At 42.9% G+C, this 17940-nt stretch overlaps 1 protein-coding gene across 2 annotated transcripts in view; it reads left to right on the top strand.

Moving 5' to 3' along the window:
* HMG20A (high mobility group 20A) overlaps positions 1 to 17454 on the top strand; it is a 97742-nt gene extending 80288 nt beyond the window's left edge. For both annotated transcript variants that reach the window (XM_032799780.2, XM_032799779.2), the window contains exons 8-11: positions 7184 to 7259; positions 8150 to 8365; positions 8975 to 9119; positions 13991 to 17454. In XM_032799780.2, coding sequence (XP_032655671.1) covers positions 7184 to 7259; positions 8150 to 8365; positions 8975 to 9111 — 429 coding nt within the window. In that variant the 3' untranslated portion in view covers positions 9112 to 9119; positions 13991 to 17454. The remainder of the gene's footprint in view (positions 1 to 7183; positions 7260 to 8149; positions 8366 to 8974; positions 9120 to 13990) is intronic.
* Positions 17455 to 17940: the final 486 nt, after the last annotated feature.

Genomic DNA, 17940 nt, shown 5'->3' with positions numbered 1-17940 from the left:
AACCTTCTGGATCCTGATTGACAACAAAGTTATCCCTCTTTCTGAAGTGCTGTAATTGTCAATCTTTTAATAGAACCAAACACAACAAGGGCCGTTTTACATAGGGTCCCAGGCCAGGTGCTTCCTTCACAGTCATCAAACTGCAGCAAGCAAATAGGAAAAAAACAAGCAGATGAATCATCCCCTTTTTCTATATGGGCAAGAGACTTTCCTGCCAATGCTCTTCCTCTGTGAGCTCCCAGCCAGCCTCCTTTTCAAGGAAAGTCATCAGTTTCTGTACCCCTTGGTGGGTTTATTGGAAGGATGACTGTGATGGTCACTTGCCAAGCCACTGCAACTTTTTAATTTCTGCTGCTCCTGTCTACTTTAAGGGTATATATTTCATTTCCAGGGAGCAGCTTTGGTTGGATGCTTTCAGCTCAGATGCGTTCTCCCAGTGACCCCAGAGCCAAGTATTCCCTATCAGACAAACCTTTAGAAATAGATGGACTCTTAAGATGTCTAATATGAAGTGCCTAAATCTGCATGCCACGTGGGACTTGACTTTTTATTAGTAATCCCCACAAAACATTGTAACCTTGTCCCAGTCAGTAATATAGTACTTGTGCGAAACTTAGATTACATAAATATTCTGTTTAACAGCAGTGTTCATGTGACAAGTCACTTCAAAAATTCAAACAGGCTTAATTCTTATCCTTCAATTTATGTAATATGATTACTGAAAGATCATCATTATCTAAATGCACTCATGGAGGAGAGTTGCCCTCCTGCACATCCCTGTGGTGTTCTTATGCTCCATCCGAGCAGGGACTGCTCAAGTGGAGCTAGGAACTCCACTGAGTAGGTACCCTGTTCTGAAAGCCTCCTCTCCTCTACCCTTCAGGATTTTCTACCTTTTCATATTTGCAAAACTCTGTACACAAGTTACTTAATAAATCCTCGCAACACCTCTCTAAGGGTAGGTCTGCACTTACTGTGGTGTGCAGAGTACAGACACTGCATGCCTAGCTTTCACTAGTATAAATAGCAATGTAGACAGTGAGGCACTGCTTAGGCGAATAGATTACAGACCTGCCAGAACCTTAGGGGGTATACCCTACACACAAGCAGTGCTTCCCACATTTTTAGCAGTGTAGTATTCCTCTGCCTCTCCACTGCCAGAGCCTTCCACTGCAACATGTAGCTGTATATACAGCCTGCCTTTCTCTGCAGCGTGTAGCTATGCATACCCTACATGCCACTGCAAGTGTACACAAGGCCTAGTGTAGGTAAGTAGTGTAATTCCCATTTACAAAGGAGGAAACTGGCACAGGAAAGCTAAGTGACTTGTCCAAGATTGCACAGCAAGTCACCATTAGATTTAAGATCTCAGGAGCTCCTGGATCCTTGTCCTATTCTCCTTCCTCTAATCACCATGACCATCAGAGAGGATCTGCTAAATTATGTCTTGCAAAAATTTGGGAGCACTTCTGGGTCAAGGAAGCTTTTCCTTAGTGGTAATAGTTTAGCTACCATAGACAATGTTGATATCACTTTAGCATTTAAACACAGTGCATGTGCATAGCAATGACCTTCAAAATGTATAGCAAAGGACAAAAAGATGAAGTAAATTTAAATTAATCACAATAAAGTACATAGATTACTCTTCACATAAATCCCATATTCATGAATTTTTATGTGGAATATTATACATGATGAACAGTGACTGGTGTGAACTTTATTCTCGGTTTAAAATAACTGAGATTTTGTGTTTATATTCTCAGTATTTCACACTAATCAAAAGTGACTTTACTAACCTCAAATGTAAAAAGACTTTCTATAGTGGTGTTATTTTCCCTTCCCTTATCACATTGCACTGTTTGTATGGCCTGTCATGACACTCTTACGTTCTTCTGTTTTCTTCTTCCCACAAGTACCTCTCTTCTCGCTATGTTCTCTCTGTATTCTTCTCTTTCCCTGCTCTTCTGCTCCACCTTTTCTGAAATTGTTGGAACCAGAATAGCTCCAGCTTCATGCAGCTGATTAGAAAAACATGCCTCCTTACTGGCAAGGCTTCCATGAAGTGACCAATCCACTCTAAGGAAAGGAGAGCCTACTTGATGATGTCTGTAAGGTAGAGTACAGTGCAGGGCAAATGGCCTGACAGAGTAGTGGAGCACAACAAAAATTGTCTACACAATAGGGAGTATTCATTATAATGCAGAGCACTTGAGAGGTACGCTTATGACCATAGTAGGGATGATATAATTCAAAAAGACCTCTCTTCTTCCTTCTTTCTCTCCTTCCCCATATACCCTCAATCTTCTATCCCTACTAAGAATTTCAAGTCCAGCATGTCTCTGAAGTCCCTAACGCCAACCCTAGTGTAACAGCCCAATGAATAATTTTCCAGAGTGACATTCTGGAAATGTCTCCATCTCATTTAAAGACAAAGATAGAAACAATAAATTTTTTGTTTCTCTTTTAATTTACGAGAAATGAGAAAACGACACTCAGCCTGAACAAATTAAGCCTTTTCAGTGAAGGAGTAATCAAATCCTTATGATTTTAATCCCCTGAGCAAGGCTCAGAGTGGCTTAAGTGTATCCGAGCCCCCGAGAAGATCCTTTACGTGCTGGATAATGTACTTGGTAATGGAAGAGTGCTGATGGGTTTTCATTACCAGTCTTCCGTTAAGTAGAATTTCTCTGTTGCCTTTCAGAGACTGAGCAATTTCTTTAATTGCTTTAATATTTTTTATTTTGTACCTGAAGAATCTCTACCCTGGGGCACCATATATAATGTCTGTAATACCCTCTCCTCTGCCCTTCAGTCTGTAGGAGCCATTACTGGTCCATGCCAATGCCTCCAGCACACAGCTAGTAGTATCAAGCATGAATTGCCTAGGCTGGTAGAGCAAAAAGCACGTGGAGGGCAAACTGCATAATTGCCAGCGTTCCTTGGAGTGTGTTATTGCTGAGACTCTGGAGTTCTAGATGAAATTAGTTTGTAGTTGTCTAGAGGGCGTTAAGATCAGATGAGTACATTGCCAGGCTTGTTGCTTTATATGACTCCTCATTTTCTGAATACATGAGATATTTTTTTTGTCTGCAGTAATCTGCACCAGAATTTGGGTAGATAATGGGTGTGATAAAGAAAGCCAGTGTGACATTTTTGCATCTCTTCAGCTCCTCAGAAAATCAGAACTGTTTTTTTTCTTTTCCTCTCAGTCTTGAGTACAAGCCCACTTGGTGTGTAGCATGTCAGCTTTGTGCTCTCTTGTTGAATGTAGGTCTTCCCAGCTGCAATTTTACCATATTATGAAACTCAGCTTTACTTTTTAAAAAAAGAAAGTAAAAACTAAATAAGCCAACTCTGACAGTTTACTCAGGTAAACACTTGGAAGGTTTTTGAAGTTCCATCTAGCCAGGTCTATCTTGGCTGACTGCCAAATGGCACTCGCTTCACCCCAGTCTAGCCCCTTTATGAGCCAGACACCAATATGAAACACTAAGCTTAGCTGCCAGAATTTCCTGATAGGCTGTTAACCACTTAGCTTTTCTGCTGGATACCAAATCATGTCTGACATTTCATTTAAAGCCCAAGGTGTTCATATATAAAAGACCATAGCGGTGGCAGAAGCAGGAGAGAGACATTTTATCTCAGGCTTTAAATATGGTTTTGAAGGAATGATTTCTTGGTGCATTTTACCAGCCAAGATGTTTTAGAGGTTTGAGAACCTTCTGCTTTCAGTAGCAATTTCTCTAAGGCTTATCTTTGTTCCCATATTAAGCAGCAATTTGATTGTAGTTACCCCAATTTATCAAACAAGAAAGCTCTGTTGTGTCTTTGACATCATAAGTATGTTCTTTGAAAACAAACATTTATTCTTATTACTTTTGACTTGTAGAAATTATAACTGAGGCATCACTAAAAATATGGACTTTAAACTACTTTTTAGAAATCCCTAAAGAAGAAACTGCCTTCATAATAACTCATCAGGGTTACATTTTGTCTGTCAGTCTTGGCCTTTTTCTGTAATAATAATAATAATAATAAAATAAAAAAATCTTCCAATTATAGTATATCTTTTATCTTTGATTTTAAAATGGTTTGCATACTTAATAAACGCATAAACCATAAACTGAGATCGCTTCATTTACCACTGAAATGTAGTCATCTCTTGGGTAGGCTGTGACAGCTGTTTAACTGTACAGAACAACACCACTACACCACATTTCCAGAAAGATAGTGAAGACTACCTTCTGCCAAAAAATCTGCAAGGGAATTTTAGAACGTAATTATCTGTGTTTAATTTGACCAGGGTACCAGCTGTTGAAATCACTACACTTGTGAAAACCACTAAATGTTTGATCCCAGGTGGTCATGTTCCTTGTTTAAATTCTAATTTTGAAAGATGACTGTCTCATTTGTTGTGTTATACAGCATCACACACTAGAGCTGAGTGACTAATGGATTTTTTTTGGTTCATTGGCAATTCCAAAAAATTTATTTTGGGTTGAACCAAACCCCAAATTTGTTGAAATATTTGATGAATCAAAAAATCAAAAATTTCAAGTGGGATCAAAATGAAACGTGTTTGTTTTGACCTGAAGAGGAGAAGGAGAAAGCAGCCTCCCTATAACCTTTAGCTCAGTGGGCAGGGCACCTATCTGGGATGTGGTTAGGGATTCATAAGTGATATGAGAGGGCTGTGGGTTCAATTCCCCCATCTGCCTGATGTGGGGAAGGGATTTGAACTGTTCATTGTTATTATGAATGACTATGAATTGCCACTGTGTATGACAATAAATAGTCATTGGGACAGGGACAGAAAGCAAGAATAACTCTACAGCAGGGGTCGGCAACCTTTCAGAAGTGGTGTGCCAAATTCACTGGTTAGAAAAGCATCTTTTGCCACTGCCACCTCCTCTCCCTTTTCCTATTTTGTGATTCTCATTCTCCTCTGCTTTTGTCACAATGCTAGTAATTGAAATGAAAAATTTTGGGTTGCTTCAAAATCAAACGTTTCGTTTTGACATTTCTGAACCATTTCATTTTTCCCTAGGTGTCTGGCTGTTGAGTCTTGCCCACATGCTCAGGGTTTAACTGATCACCATATTTGGGATCGGGAAGGAACTTTCCTCCAGGGCAGATTTGGCAGAGGTCCTGGAGGTTTTTCACCTTCCTCTGCAGCGTGGGGCACGGGTCACTTGCTGGAGGATTCTCTGCACCTTGAGGTCTTTAAACCACGATTTGAGGACTTCAATAACTCAGACATAGGTTAGGGGTTTGTTACAGGAGTGGGTGGGAGATTCTGTGGCCTGCATTGTGCAGGAGGTCAGACTAGATGATCATAATGGTCCCTTCTGACCTTAAAGTCTATGAGTTCATTTGAAACTATTTGGTGAACTTGACACAGATTCACAAAGTGTTTTGTGTCAACTGAAACTGCATTTTTTGGTGAATAAACTGTTCACCAAAAAATTTGCCTAGCTCTACCACACACATTATCAGCACTTAATAAATAATAATGACACCTTGATCTGTACAGTCCCTGCTGGACCCAAATTGAGGAATTATAGTTTCTGTTCTCTTTTCACTTCCCTCCACATCCCACTATAAAAACACCTAATCTGGGGATATAATAGCTAGAAGTTTGAAATCTGTACGAACACTAGCTAGTCTGTTGCCACATCCTTTATATACTCATCCCAATCTCCCAAGGCACAGGCATGTCTTTACTACACACAATTAAGTAATAAGTGAGGATGCAGTTACATACCATCATTCTGTCTAGCAGAAAAAGCAGCCGTTGGACCACAAAAGATGACCTTCAGCAAATGTTGCAAATAGTATTCAGCATAGTGTTGTCTCCCACTTGCCTTCTCTGCTCACAGACTTAGGATCTCTTGATGCTCCTATTTTGTGCACAGATAGGACAGTAAAACTTACTGGAGTCCTAATATTGAAACTGTCAGTAGACAGCATTTCAGAGGTCAAGATTTTGTATGTTTTGCTTTGCTGCTCACCTGCCAACAGTGTGCTGTTAAGAGAGTTAGGGGCAACATACAACATACATACTTATAACCCTAATATACACCTGATTGACAACATTGTGCATTTGAGGTAGTGGGATGTAAATTATCCCCCAGGTCATGGTTCCTGCAGCAGTCCTGATGGCTCCTGTGCCCATAATCTGGGAGAAAACAATCAACGCCCTATGCAGTTGTGGATTTATGAACCTTGCCCTTGCAGAGCTTGGCTTTGCAGCATGTAAAGGGTAGAAACCTGAATGACTGAAGTCATTCCCACAATGATGGAGATCTGCACGAGTTCCACTGTAATCTGGAACCCGGAAGAGTGCAAGGGAGCAGACGTTTGTTTTTTAAAAAGCACACACAAACACCCTTCCCTTTTCCTCTCTCTCTTCCCCCAGAAAATGAAAAACAAACCACCTCATCCTTGCTAGTCATAAGCAATTTGACAATTTGCACAAATTCTATACCATTGTGTCTGTCTATTTTCACCCATGATAAAAAACTGTCTGAATAATAGTCTGCTTGGCAAAGATATGGCTCATTTGAAGTATTATGTAGCTCCTGTCTTTATTTCTGAGGCAGAATATGTCATCTCTGCACCTTCAGCAATCCCTAACAGACAGAAACAAGGAACAGTGAGACCCACTGCAAGGTTCTCTCTTTTCTTTTCTTAGCTCCTTTCCCTGTTCTCTCACTGGATATCTTGGCATTGATGGTCAAAAACAGAGCTGTGAAACTTATAACTATCATCTACTTTATCTGCCATCTTCTCTTACTGTAGAGGCTTGTTCTGAAGTATGGTAATTTGGAGAGGTGGATGAATTCATGAGAATAGCTATGAAAGTACTGAAGTCTTGCGTAATGTGCAGTTTCATTCAGGGAAAAAGGTTAGGTGGCAGGTTATATGAAATATCTGAACCATTGAGATCTACATGTGTTAAACGCTCACTTCCCTTGTACCTCTCAAATGCCTTGTGGCTTTCTAGGAATAGGAGTCCCTGTCATCTCCAGTTCAGTGCTTTGATTTGCCCAATAGCTTCTTTAGAGAAAGGGGCTTTCTGGAATCATCTCCATCCTTCTCATTTTCTTGATAGACCTGTCACTTCTTTTATTAGCAGTTGAGAATTAGCAGTATTTAACTGTGTGTCACTTTCTATCTGCAGAAAGAAGCAGACACGAAGGAGAGGTCTGTTTTTGATATCCCAATCTTCACAGAAGAGTTCCTGAATCACAGCAAAGGTGAATTAAACTCATGCAGTGTTTTCGCCAGCCCTGCCACAGAAAGTGCTTTACGTAAAGAGTGAAGTCAGATGGCTCAGTGCGTTAGTAAGGTTACAGTATCTCTTAGGAGTATAATGGATGAGCAGATAGGTACTCCGGGCATACCCTCTTCCAACAGGATTCTCTGTGAAGAATGGTGCTGGTGTACAAGCTGTAGGCGAGCTCATATAGATGCTATTTTCCCAGTCTTTACAACTGCATTTGCTCTGTTAGAATGAGGAAATATTTGAAATAGTTGAGCAGATAATGTGCGCTAGTTAGCAGAAGTTAGACAAGAGAAAGTCTCTTTGGGCCAACTAGTCCATGACCCTAGCCAAAATTGTTCTACAATATATTCTCCATTGTTATAGGGTTTGATTTCATATTCATAGATTCATATGTCTCAAGTGATGGGGTTTCTGCCAGTTCCCTTGGGAGATTATTCCATACTCTAATAAATTTCAACTTCAGGCACCTAAAATGTACACCCTACTAATACTTGTAGTCAGTTGCTGGTCTCTAGCCCCCTTGTCACTGTATTGCTGATCTATAGTGTGCTAAAAGTAATCATAGTAGTTCTTTCAATCTTCCTTCCTCAGTCAATCCCTCTAGTCATTTTAGTTCCTCTGCTCTGAACTCACTCTAATTTGTCAGTATCTCTGGTATTATACTGAATTCAGAATTAACTTCAGAATTCTAGGTATTATCAATTCGCTGTTCCGTGATGTGATGCTTCTTCATATGTAGCCCAAAAATAGTACTGGTTTTTTAATCATCCTTAGTTGAGTGGTGATCCCCGAACATTCTGCTTCACCACCACAGGACTACTTTCTACAGTTATTTCATACCTTTTCGGGGTGTGTTCACAGCACGGGAAGCAGAGCTGCGCCAGCTGCGTAAATCCAACATGGAATTTGAGGAGAGAAACGCTGCCCTGCAGAAGCACGTGGAGAGTATGCGCACTGCTGTGGAGAAGTTGGAGGTGGATGTGATTCAGGAGCGCAGCCGGAACACAGTGCTGCAGCAGCATCTAGAGACCTTGCGGCAAGCATTCACCAGCAGCTTTGCCGAAGTCCCACTACCAGGTAATCCCCAATTCTTTATGGGGCTTCTCTACCACTGCTTAAGTCCAACTTGTGTTAGTTGTATGTCACTAGTTCCTGTGAATTTACTTTCCGTGGCCTGGTTTACTAATTCTAGGCTGCAGGTCTGTTTTTAAAGCTTTGCTGTGCTGCAAGTTGGAGCCTGACAATGGATGCAGGGCTAGAGTTAAAGGTACTGTCTCCCAGTTTTGTAGCTTTTTAATACAATTGCTCTCTGTATTAGGGGTTTTCTCTTCTCTTTTTTGTGGGGGGAGGCTTTTAGTCCCAGAGAGTCTTTTACAGATGCAGACAAAGGGAACAATACTGCTGTGTACCCTTGCCATATGATCCCTTTGGCTCTGATCCTCACAGTTATTTGACTCTTAAATTCCACTGAAATCAATGGAAGTTAGGCACCTAAATACCTTTGAGGATCTGGGCTTTTGTTGCTAAAGATTTATGCTTTATTTCAGTTACATTCTTTTGGGTCTAACTGTGTGCAATATGTTTTCGCCGTGACGCAAGCCCTCCTTAGAATGGTAATATTAGTTTGATACTGCTGTAGTTATCTAAATATTCTGTGTTTTTTTTCTTGCACTATATTTACTGTAGGCAGTGGGGAGACCCCCACAATGGACACCATTGACTCGTACATGAACAGACTGCACAGTATTATTCTGACTAACCCACAGGAGAATGAGAATCTCATAGCCACAGTCCGAGAGGTTGTAAACCGGCTTGATCGCTAGTGACTTGGGTAAGCACCCCCTTGCTCAGACTGATTTGCTTATCAGCACCTACACCACATCCATTGCATTGAGCCTGGAAATAAATGAGGGGAAATTTTCAAAGGCACAGAGATGCTCAACCATTTTCAGTGGAAGTTGGGTGTTCTGACTCCCATTTATGGCTTTGAAAATCTCCTCTCTGATTTCTAAGGGAGACTTAAGTGCTTGGTATGTCGCAGGATTGTTGAACATCTTGGTTGATGTATCAGATGAATAATAAGACTGCCAAAATCTGGAGTAGAACAGAGAAGGAGGAACATTCCTTTGCATGCATGACGTACTGACAAGAAGATTTCTCTGTTGAGCATGATGAATCTGAAGAATTCTGCAGTGAGTGTTTCCTAGTTTGGGTAGTCATTGAGAAATCCTGTTATCACCAAAGGGCTGTTCACCAGCTAATCCCAATTCCTAAAGTTAAAACATCATCCCGTTTTGCTGTGGACACTTAGCAAGTCTGTAGCACACAGAAATTGTCAAATTGGTTATGTGTTGTGTTCTTTTGGACCTGCAGGTATACAGATAAATTAAGCAAGATATAACTGGGTCAGGCCACACATAGCATTTGCTGAGGTTTAATGACCCGATACATCTTTATGATATGCTTATAGTATTTTAGAGATCATGATTCTGCAAATTTTGCTTTGCTGCTCACCATCTAGAAAAGCCTTAATAAAAGACTTGATGAATAGCAAGCAAACAAAACAACCCAACTTTTGCACTATAAGACACCTCCCCATGCTGTATACATATTAGCGTACTTTGTGGGGCAGCAACAGGATTATAATGTTGCAATTTTGATCTGAATATCCTGGACTTGAATCTTTTACCTGCTTTTGTTGCTGTAAGCACACTGGCCTGGATTTTTTTGGAATATGTACCATACATTCCAGCATATTCTGCACTATAAATGGCATGCATAAATACAGCTAAAATTCTGACTTAATGTGTTATGAGATAGGGTCCATCTGCAAATATAAAGCCAGGAGTCTTCATCCTTCCTGGTCATGACCTTTTGTGATATTGCACAGTGCAATTAATTATATGTTCCACATTACAGAGTGGCTTAAGTTAAAAGATCGTTGTCCTTCCAGTGGGTAGCCAGATGGAACGGACTGTAGTTCTAAGAGATGACTGAGCTCCCAGCAGAATAAAGAAGTGGCATTACTGCTGCTATTTATGAAAGGGAACAGCTTGTGGATCTAGGTCTGGGATTTTCAGTTGCTCATCTGCCTTCTAATTTTCACACAGTGTTTTCAATTAGCACTCTTGTTGGCTCAACAAAAAAAAGGAGAATTGGGGATTGGAGGGGGATGGGAGAACTTGAGACAAAATGGAATAACTGGCAAAGTGGTCTCCCATCAGTCAGGTGTTGGAAGGGCACCCCAGTCCTTGAGACAGATGTTTTCTCTTTAAAACACGATAACCTATCTCAAAGTTACTCAAATCTAGGCAGTTTCTGCTGTGTGGTTTGGGTCCCAGTTGTCATGGGAAACCTCACAGCATTCTTATTTTCTAGGAGTCACTGACATTTTCTGTGGTTTCAAGATGTAAATATTTTGTTCTTGGAAAAACTGGATTCAGCTTTGAGCAGTTTAGAAAAAATGTTTTTGCTCCAGAATTCCTCCTTCCCAATTATGGTAAAAAAAACAACCCATCCCTAGAAAAACAGTAGATAAGACAATTAAAAAAATGTAATTAATAGTGGCCTGGCTTCATTATACAAACATGTACAGACAACTGGACCTGATGTTCCAAACTCTCATGGTGCAATTAATTATGACATGCACTTGTCATTGGCACATCCAGTGACAGGAGTTTGTGAAGGAAGTTGGGGGTGAGGATGGGTGTTTGTGTAAGTGGGCTCACACTTAAGAGAAGATAGGACTTGTAAACAAAAGCACGAACCTTAAAATAGGAGAAGGTGAGAGAACTTAGTAAGAGTCTACCGTTGGTAGATTGTCACCACCATCTTCCCTTTGTTAGTCTAATATACAGTATAAGTATTTTCTCAGAAGAATGTGTATCAGCCAAATAGATGGCTTGGTGCTCAGAAGCACATTTAAAAATAAAAGTGATGATCAGAAACCTATTTGCTTTTACAATTACATTATTCTTCAAAAATACTGTACTCGCAGAGCTAAGCTGATTTCTAATAGCTAAAGTACCTAAAAAATGGCTATATTACATAGCACTGAAGAACACAAACACCAAACAGAATATTAAAATATAGAGGTACACTTTATGTACATAGAAATATCATTATAATGCCTCCTGTCCACCCAGTTACCTCCATTAGCACCCATTTCCTTGCGGCTTTAGATGGACAGGCCTGGGTTCTTCTGGATCCTGCCTTCCACTCAGTAGGGTGTAACTTATTTATTTTCTTCCCATATGAATTTATTTGGAAGTGCCCCCACCCCACCTTGCCCCTACTCCTTCCTGGCAGGATCATCAAGGCAGCTTGGGAGGAAAATTCTAACCACAGGGTAACCTCCACTTATTTGTCAGATAGTTGGAGGCTCCCAAGAAACACACACACACACATACACACACACACACACACACACACTGTATTCAACACAGTAATTATATTAAACAGGAGATAAGTATAACATAACAGGGTAGAACACCATTCTCAGGGACAGTGGTGCCCACACTGATAATACCCATGAATTCCCCCAGTCACCTAAGCTGATATAGCAAACGTAAAAATTAGCATCCCATTTCTATACATACTTTGTAGGGGCCCTTGGTGAATTGTGATCATAATATCTTCTGTGCAACAGTTAGCAACTTGGCTAACTGGGTTCAGTACAGCCCCAAAGACTCCCAAGTGGGATAAGTTGGCATGTCCCTTCACAGGTTTAATAGGCAGCAGGTAATAAAATCCCCAACTCTTACCAACTGGCTTGAGGACACAGCTCAGGGAGTAGGAGGGTCTCCCAAATAATCTCTCTGACTAGCTAACTAAAGGATGGTGCCCTCACAACTCTGCAAATGATCCTCAGGTTCAGAGATGGCTCTGGACTCCTCAGTTACTGCAGAAGGGCTGATGATTGCTGCTATCAAGTGTCCTCTTCATGCAGGAATCAGGCTGCTTCTGGACCCAGGATTTCCCCTTACTGCAAAGGGGTACAGGGCTCAAGGTGCAGGTTACAAAACTATACTAAAAATCTAAACTTTTTAGTCTCCTACCCTAGTGCTCAGATGCATTCTCAGCTGGTGCCAGCCCTGGACTAGCAGACAGAGCAGTGGTGGTGCCATGTGGTAACTGATTTTTCTGTAGGGAGCTAAAGCGCTAACTCAATCTGGCTGGGGGGAATTTTCCCAACAAAACTCTACAAACTGGGAGTCACCTTGGAGAGGGAAAGGCCCAAGCTGAGGGATGTTGCTTCCAGGCCCCCAGAGGCTGATTCTTGGAGGAACTCTGCATGCATGCCTGGGACTCACCAGCTCCCCACACAGCCAGTCCTGCCCTTCCCTACTCCAAAATGGCTTTTCTCACCTCCAGGGTTTCCAAGGGATGGCAGCTCACTCCCTGTTGGTAAGGCTAACTCAGTTTCTTGGGCTTTCACTTGTCAATCATTTCATTCTGCCCGCTCCTCCAAGCAGAATGCATGCTATCTTCCCCCAAGCCAACTGGGCCCCTGGTATTCTACATAGTTAAGGCCTTACAAATTCACGGTCCGTTTTGGTCAATTTTACGGTCATAGGATTTTCGTTATTTCAGATTATTTAAATCTCAAATTTCAGTGTTGTAACTGTAGGGCTCCTGACCCAAAGGGGGGTGTAGAGGGGTCACAAGGCTATTGTAGGGCAGTTGCGGTATTGCCACCCTTACTTCTGGGCTGCTGCTGGCGGCGATGCTGCATTCAGAGCCGGGCACCCAGAGAATGGCAACTGCTGGCTGGGAGCCCAGCTCTGAAGGCAGCACCGTTGCCAGCAGCAGTGCAGAAGTAAGGATGGCATAGTATGGTATTGCCACCCTTACTTCTGCGCCATTGCCTTCAGAGCTGGGCCCTTGGCCAGCAACCACTGTTCTTCAGCCACCCAGCACTGAAGGCAGTGCAGAAGTAAGGGTGGCAATACCATGGCCAGCCTCTACAATACCCTTCTGACATCCCACCACCCCCATTTTCCCCTTTTGGGTTGAGGCCCCCAGTTTGAGAAACTCTGGTCTTCCCCATGAAATCTCTACAGTATAGGATAAAAGTACACAAAAGATCAGATTTCATCGGCCATGACGTTTTTTTCATGACCATGAATTTGTGGGGCCCTATACATAGTGGCTCTCCTCTTTCCCTCTTGGTTACCTAGCCGACTCTGAGTCTGCCTTGGCTCCCCTTTCCTTCCAGGGACAGTGTTCCGCTCCCTGAGTTACAGGCACGTTGAACCCCAGGAACCTAGGGAGTTGCACTGCATGATTATTTATTTATTACAGTAGTGCTTAGGGACCAACCAAGAATGGGGCCCCTTAGTGTGGGCATTGTATAGACACAGAGCAGTAGACAGTCCATGCGCCCAAGATACGTACTTATATGGGGGAAATAGTTTATCTGAAAATAAGTGTTTGGGCTGAAACACGGATTCAAAGGTGATTTTCAGAGGTAACTCTGAGCTGACTCCCTGATAACTCTTATAAAGGATCATATTCTGGTTTCTCAACGGAAAGCTGCCCAAGCAACTTGATAAGCTTCTTTCTCTGTAGGCTTTCCAGCTATCTAGTGTACTTTAATATGGTCTTTTCATATTAACCCTCCAAAAATCTCTTCACAAAGTCCTGTTTATTTTGGCAGACTGGTCTAAACTTCTAACATTTATGTTTCTGTTTCATCTGCAGGTCTCCTGGCCAGGGGTGTCTTACAAAAGTGATTCAGCCAGTGAGGAATGAAAAGCCATGGTGGAAACAGACTGAAGGTTGGAGGCAGGACTTCAGGATCTGTCCTGGTCCCTGCCTAAGCAAACTGTTTAGTGGGACAAACTGTTTAATGAATTAAAAGCTCCTATGAAGCCACAGGCACCAGCCACTAAACATTTGAACTATCCTCCATGTAAAGCTTTCAGAGCATGTGACTGCCGTACAATCATCAGTTTTCCATCATTTCAGCTGGATGGGGGGATACCCACACACTCTGTGGACTGGACAATAATGGCGATGAATCTGCTTCCAGTCTGTGTAGTGGAGGCAGCTTTCGTGTTGTGGTAATAGAGCTTTGAAATGTTATGTTGCTTTGTATCTCTTCATCCTTTCTGTGGGGTTTTCTTCTCCCTTTCCAGTTCTCCTTTTGTCATTTTCTTGTTAGTTGATGTTTGCTCACTGTATAGCAACACCTGTATTCTTTGCTGTGATAGACACAGCCTTCCTTACTACCCCGCCTGTCGTGTCTTCAGTGCAAGCTTCTCTTTTTTGAGCTAGGCTGCATCTCGTACAATGAGGTTCCTTCCTGCTGGTAGTGGCTGTGACTGGCACTTCATGATGAGCGGCCCCGAAGGAAGGGCTCGCTCTTCCCCCCTCCCAGCTACTCTTTCCAAGCATCTCTGCTGCACATATACAGTATCCTGCTTGTCAGCAAGATTCCACTGTTCCTATCTATTGAAAATGTCTGGTGCAGCATTTTACTGCTGAAAAGGTCAGCAGTAATCAAGAGAGAAAGTGAAAGACTGGCTTCTCTCAGCCAGCAGAAAAAGTACAAAACTTTATTTTAGACTAAAATAAAACACGTCGCTTTTCTGTCCCCTGAGATGTTGCTTTGTCTAATATGATGTGAGCTGCAGCCTGCTTGAGCGAATTATGTTATGTTCCAAGTCGTCTCTCCACCACAAAGGGAAACAAGCAGGGGAATTACATTTCCCTCTGCCCATCTGCTGTTGTAGTGCTAAGGAACCATTTTTATAAAAGGGGCCTGCAATGAAGTGCAACCGCAGAGAGCAACTTTAGCAGAGGTGAGCAAATTGTGGCACATAGAATTCAGCAGTGCAGCCCATGGTTACCCTCACCTTTAATATAAAAGTGCATCTTCTGGAGACTACTGCTTCCTGCATGGGATGTTCCAACTTGATCTGAGTGGCCTTTCACTCATGGTGAGTGTCTTTTTGTGTGCTGAGATCTGTAGTTTCTCTGAACTGCACCTCACCTGCTTGTCAAAGATGAAGACGTCTACTGTCTGCACCGTCTTATGCAAATTATTTGCAGCCTTTGGACTCCTGTCAAATTATTAGTTCAGGCTTCAGTTGAGAACTTCTTGAATACCCTTGGGCTTTATTATGATGGTCCAAACATGCTCTCCGTTCTACCTGCCACCTTCCTACTCCTCCTCCAGAAAATCTTGGGACTTTTCCTACCATGAACTGGGAATGCTTTTATTACCTTGCCATGCTGATGCAAGCAAGAACAGTTTCACGGATCTGCGGTATAAGCATCTGCCCAATTTTATATTTGAAGATTAAAAAGTAGTTCCCCCTTTTCCACTCTTTAGTGCATACTGCACAGATTTCACATTTGCTTGAAGCCACCTCCAAGTCAAAGCCATCTGTATAGGGGCTCACTCACCCCTTGCCTTGCAGCTACTACCTTCACTGCATCCAAACAGCAAGGGTTTGCTTATAAGGTCAAGTCTTCCTTCAGGGACGGACGCGTTTTTGTATTTTCTCTCATCATTTTTCAAGACTTCACCCACAAGAGCTGCAACTTGGGGCACTGACTTTCTTTTTCCTTAACTTAGGCAAGACCTAAGTTCCCTGTAAGCTGTGCAGCCTCACAGCATCCTATTTAGCGCTGTGCAGGTGCTCGGGGTACCCTCCCGAGGACCTGCTGCAGCCAGGGCGGCCCGAGCCCAGGGACAGCCGAATCAGGCCTGGGCACAGCTGGGGCGTCGCAGCTGGGCCCGGACCCTGGGGTGGCCCTCCCCAGGCCCAGACCTACTAGGGCCGGGGGAGGGGCACCTATCGTGCAGCCCCAGCTCCAGAGCTGCCGCGGCAGGGAGAGGCGCCTTTCCTCACCCCAGCCCAGGTGCTGCTGCAGGGAGGGAGAGCTGGGGGGTGTCCTTTCTCCCCACCGTAGCCCAGAGCACCCTCCTGACCCCAAACCTATCATCCTCAGCCCCACCCCAGAGCCCGCACCCCCAGCTAGAGCCTACACACCCTGCACCCAGTCCTCTGTCCCAGCCCTGAGCTCCTCATCCCTGGCCCCACCCAAGAACCTGCACCCCCAGCCAGATCCCTCACCCCCTGCACCCAACCCTCTGCCCCAGCCCTGAGCCCCCTCCCATGCTCCAAACCCCTCGGTCTCACCCCCACCACATGAATTTTGTTATGTGCACCAATATGAAAGTGTTTCATTCTGCACATGGATGGGAAAAATTAGAGGGAACACTGGGCAAGACCAGCAGATGTTAGCATGAACTAGTTCTGAATTCGGTAGTAAACAAGTTGTGGGAGAACATCCTGTAGATAAATAGCATCTCAGGAAAAAGCATCTCCGTCTCATACCATTTAGTAATTGTGGCAATTGACTGCTGTATTGAAGTGGGAGTAGCCTAAGTGCAGTCTACAGCCAAAACCTGGGCCCACAGAGTTCTAACAAATCAGTCAGTGGTAACGCTTGTCTTTAATACAGAGATACACCCCATGGAGACTCAAGGTCTCAGCATTGTGATGCAAGGACTTGATCCACTTTGTGTCCATAAGCTGCCCTGTCTTACACAAATCAGATGTAGCCGTCAGCTCCTGGCACATTGCCAACAGATCTCTGTGTTGGGCAAAGCATGCCTGTTCTTGGATGGGAGAGTTAAGCAGGTTCTTACTGTTAGGTGCATGCTGACTGACCAATCTTTCCCTTTTTCCCCAACACAGAGGAAGAGAGATGTGATGACATGGCCCATTTTGAAGCAGCTGGGATGGGGGGGTATGGTTTGAGTTCTTGCTCTCCAACAATATTACAGATGATGTTTTGTCTCATTAAGAAGCTTCATATCTGCACTGATTTATCCAATGAAAAATGAATTTTGCCTTTTCAGTGTTTTTCATGAGTGTCACTGCAGTTTACATTTTTCAGTGTGTTGGCTGACAAAAAAAGTTAAGTGGGTGGTGAGGGGAGGAGCAGGGTCAGACATTTTCTTTCCTCTGAGAAATGTTAACAAAAACATATTAAAATGGAGTCCATTGGCTGGATTAATGTGTTTGGAATTGTTGAAATGCCAAGTTTTCTGTACAAGTGTTTTTGCAATTAAACTTTTAGACTTTCTTTGTTTAAGAAGATGATATGCTTGCTTGACATTTGCTTCATTAAAACTGTTCAGCATTGAATTCATTCTGATTCAATTTTAACTGCATGTTAATGAGAGAAATCTTACCACCATTGCCTTCTTGTCTGAGAGACTTTGTCAACTCCACATTAGTAACCAAAACTCTTAGGCAATCCATATTGGCAACACATTCATTTCCCCAGGGGCTCATTCGAATGGTGGGTTCACAGTTTGAGGAGTCTGTATTGTAGAACGTCATGCTGGGTTGTAATTTGGTTTTATGCGAAGGTGATACTTGGAGCAGAGTGGGGGAGAATGCTCAGTCTTTATCCCGTCTGTCAGACAATCAGAACTAATGGAAGCTCCCGATCCTCTGCAGCCCAAGTGTATTAGCTCTGTATGAAGGGGCCCTGGTGCTGAAGAGAGGGAGGGGTGAATGGCTGCCCTCTTTCAAGTGTAGCTTCCCTTGCATGCACCTGAAGAAAGTAAGAACTGTTGAAAACCCCATGAAGACCATTAAAATTTAATAGTCATACAACATCATTAA

This window comes from Chelonoidis abingdonii, chromosome 9, assembly GCF_003597395.2.
Source record: "Chelonoidis abingdonii isolate Lonesome George chromosome 9, CheloAbing_2.0, whole genome shotgun sequence".
NCBI classification, from domain to species: Eukaryota; Metazoa; Chordata; order Testudines; family Testudinidae; genus Chelonoidis; species Chelonoidis abingdonii.
The sequence above is the reverse complement of the archived record's forward strand: the minus strand, read 5'-3'. Positions and strand labels throughout refer to the sequence as shown.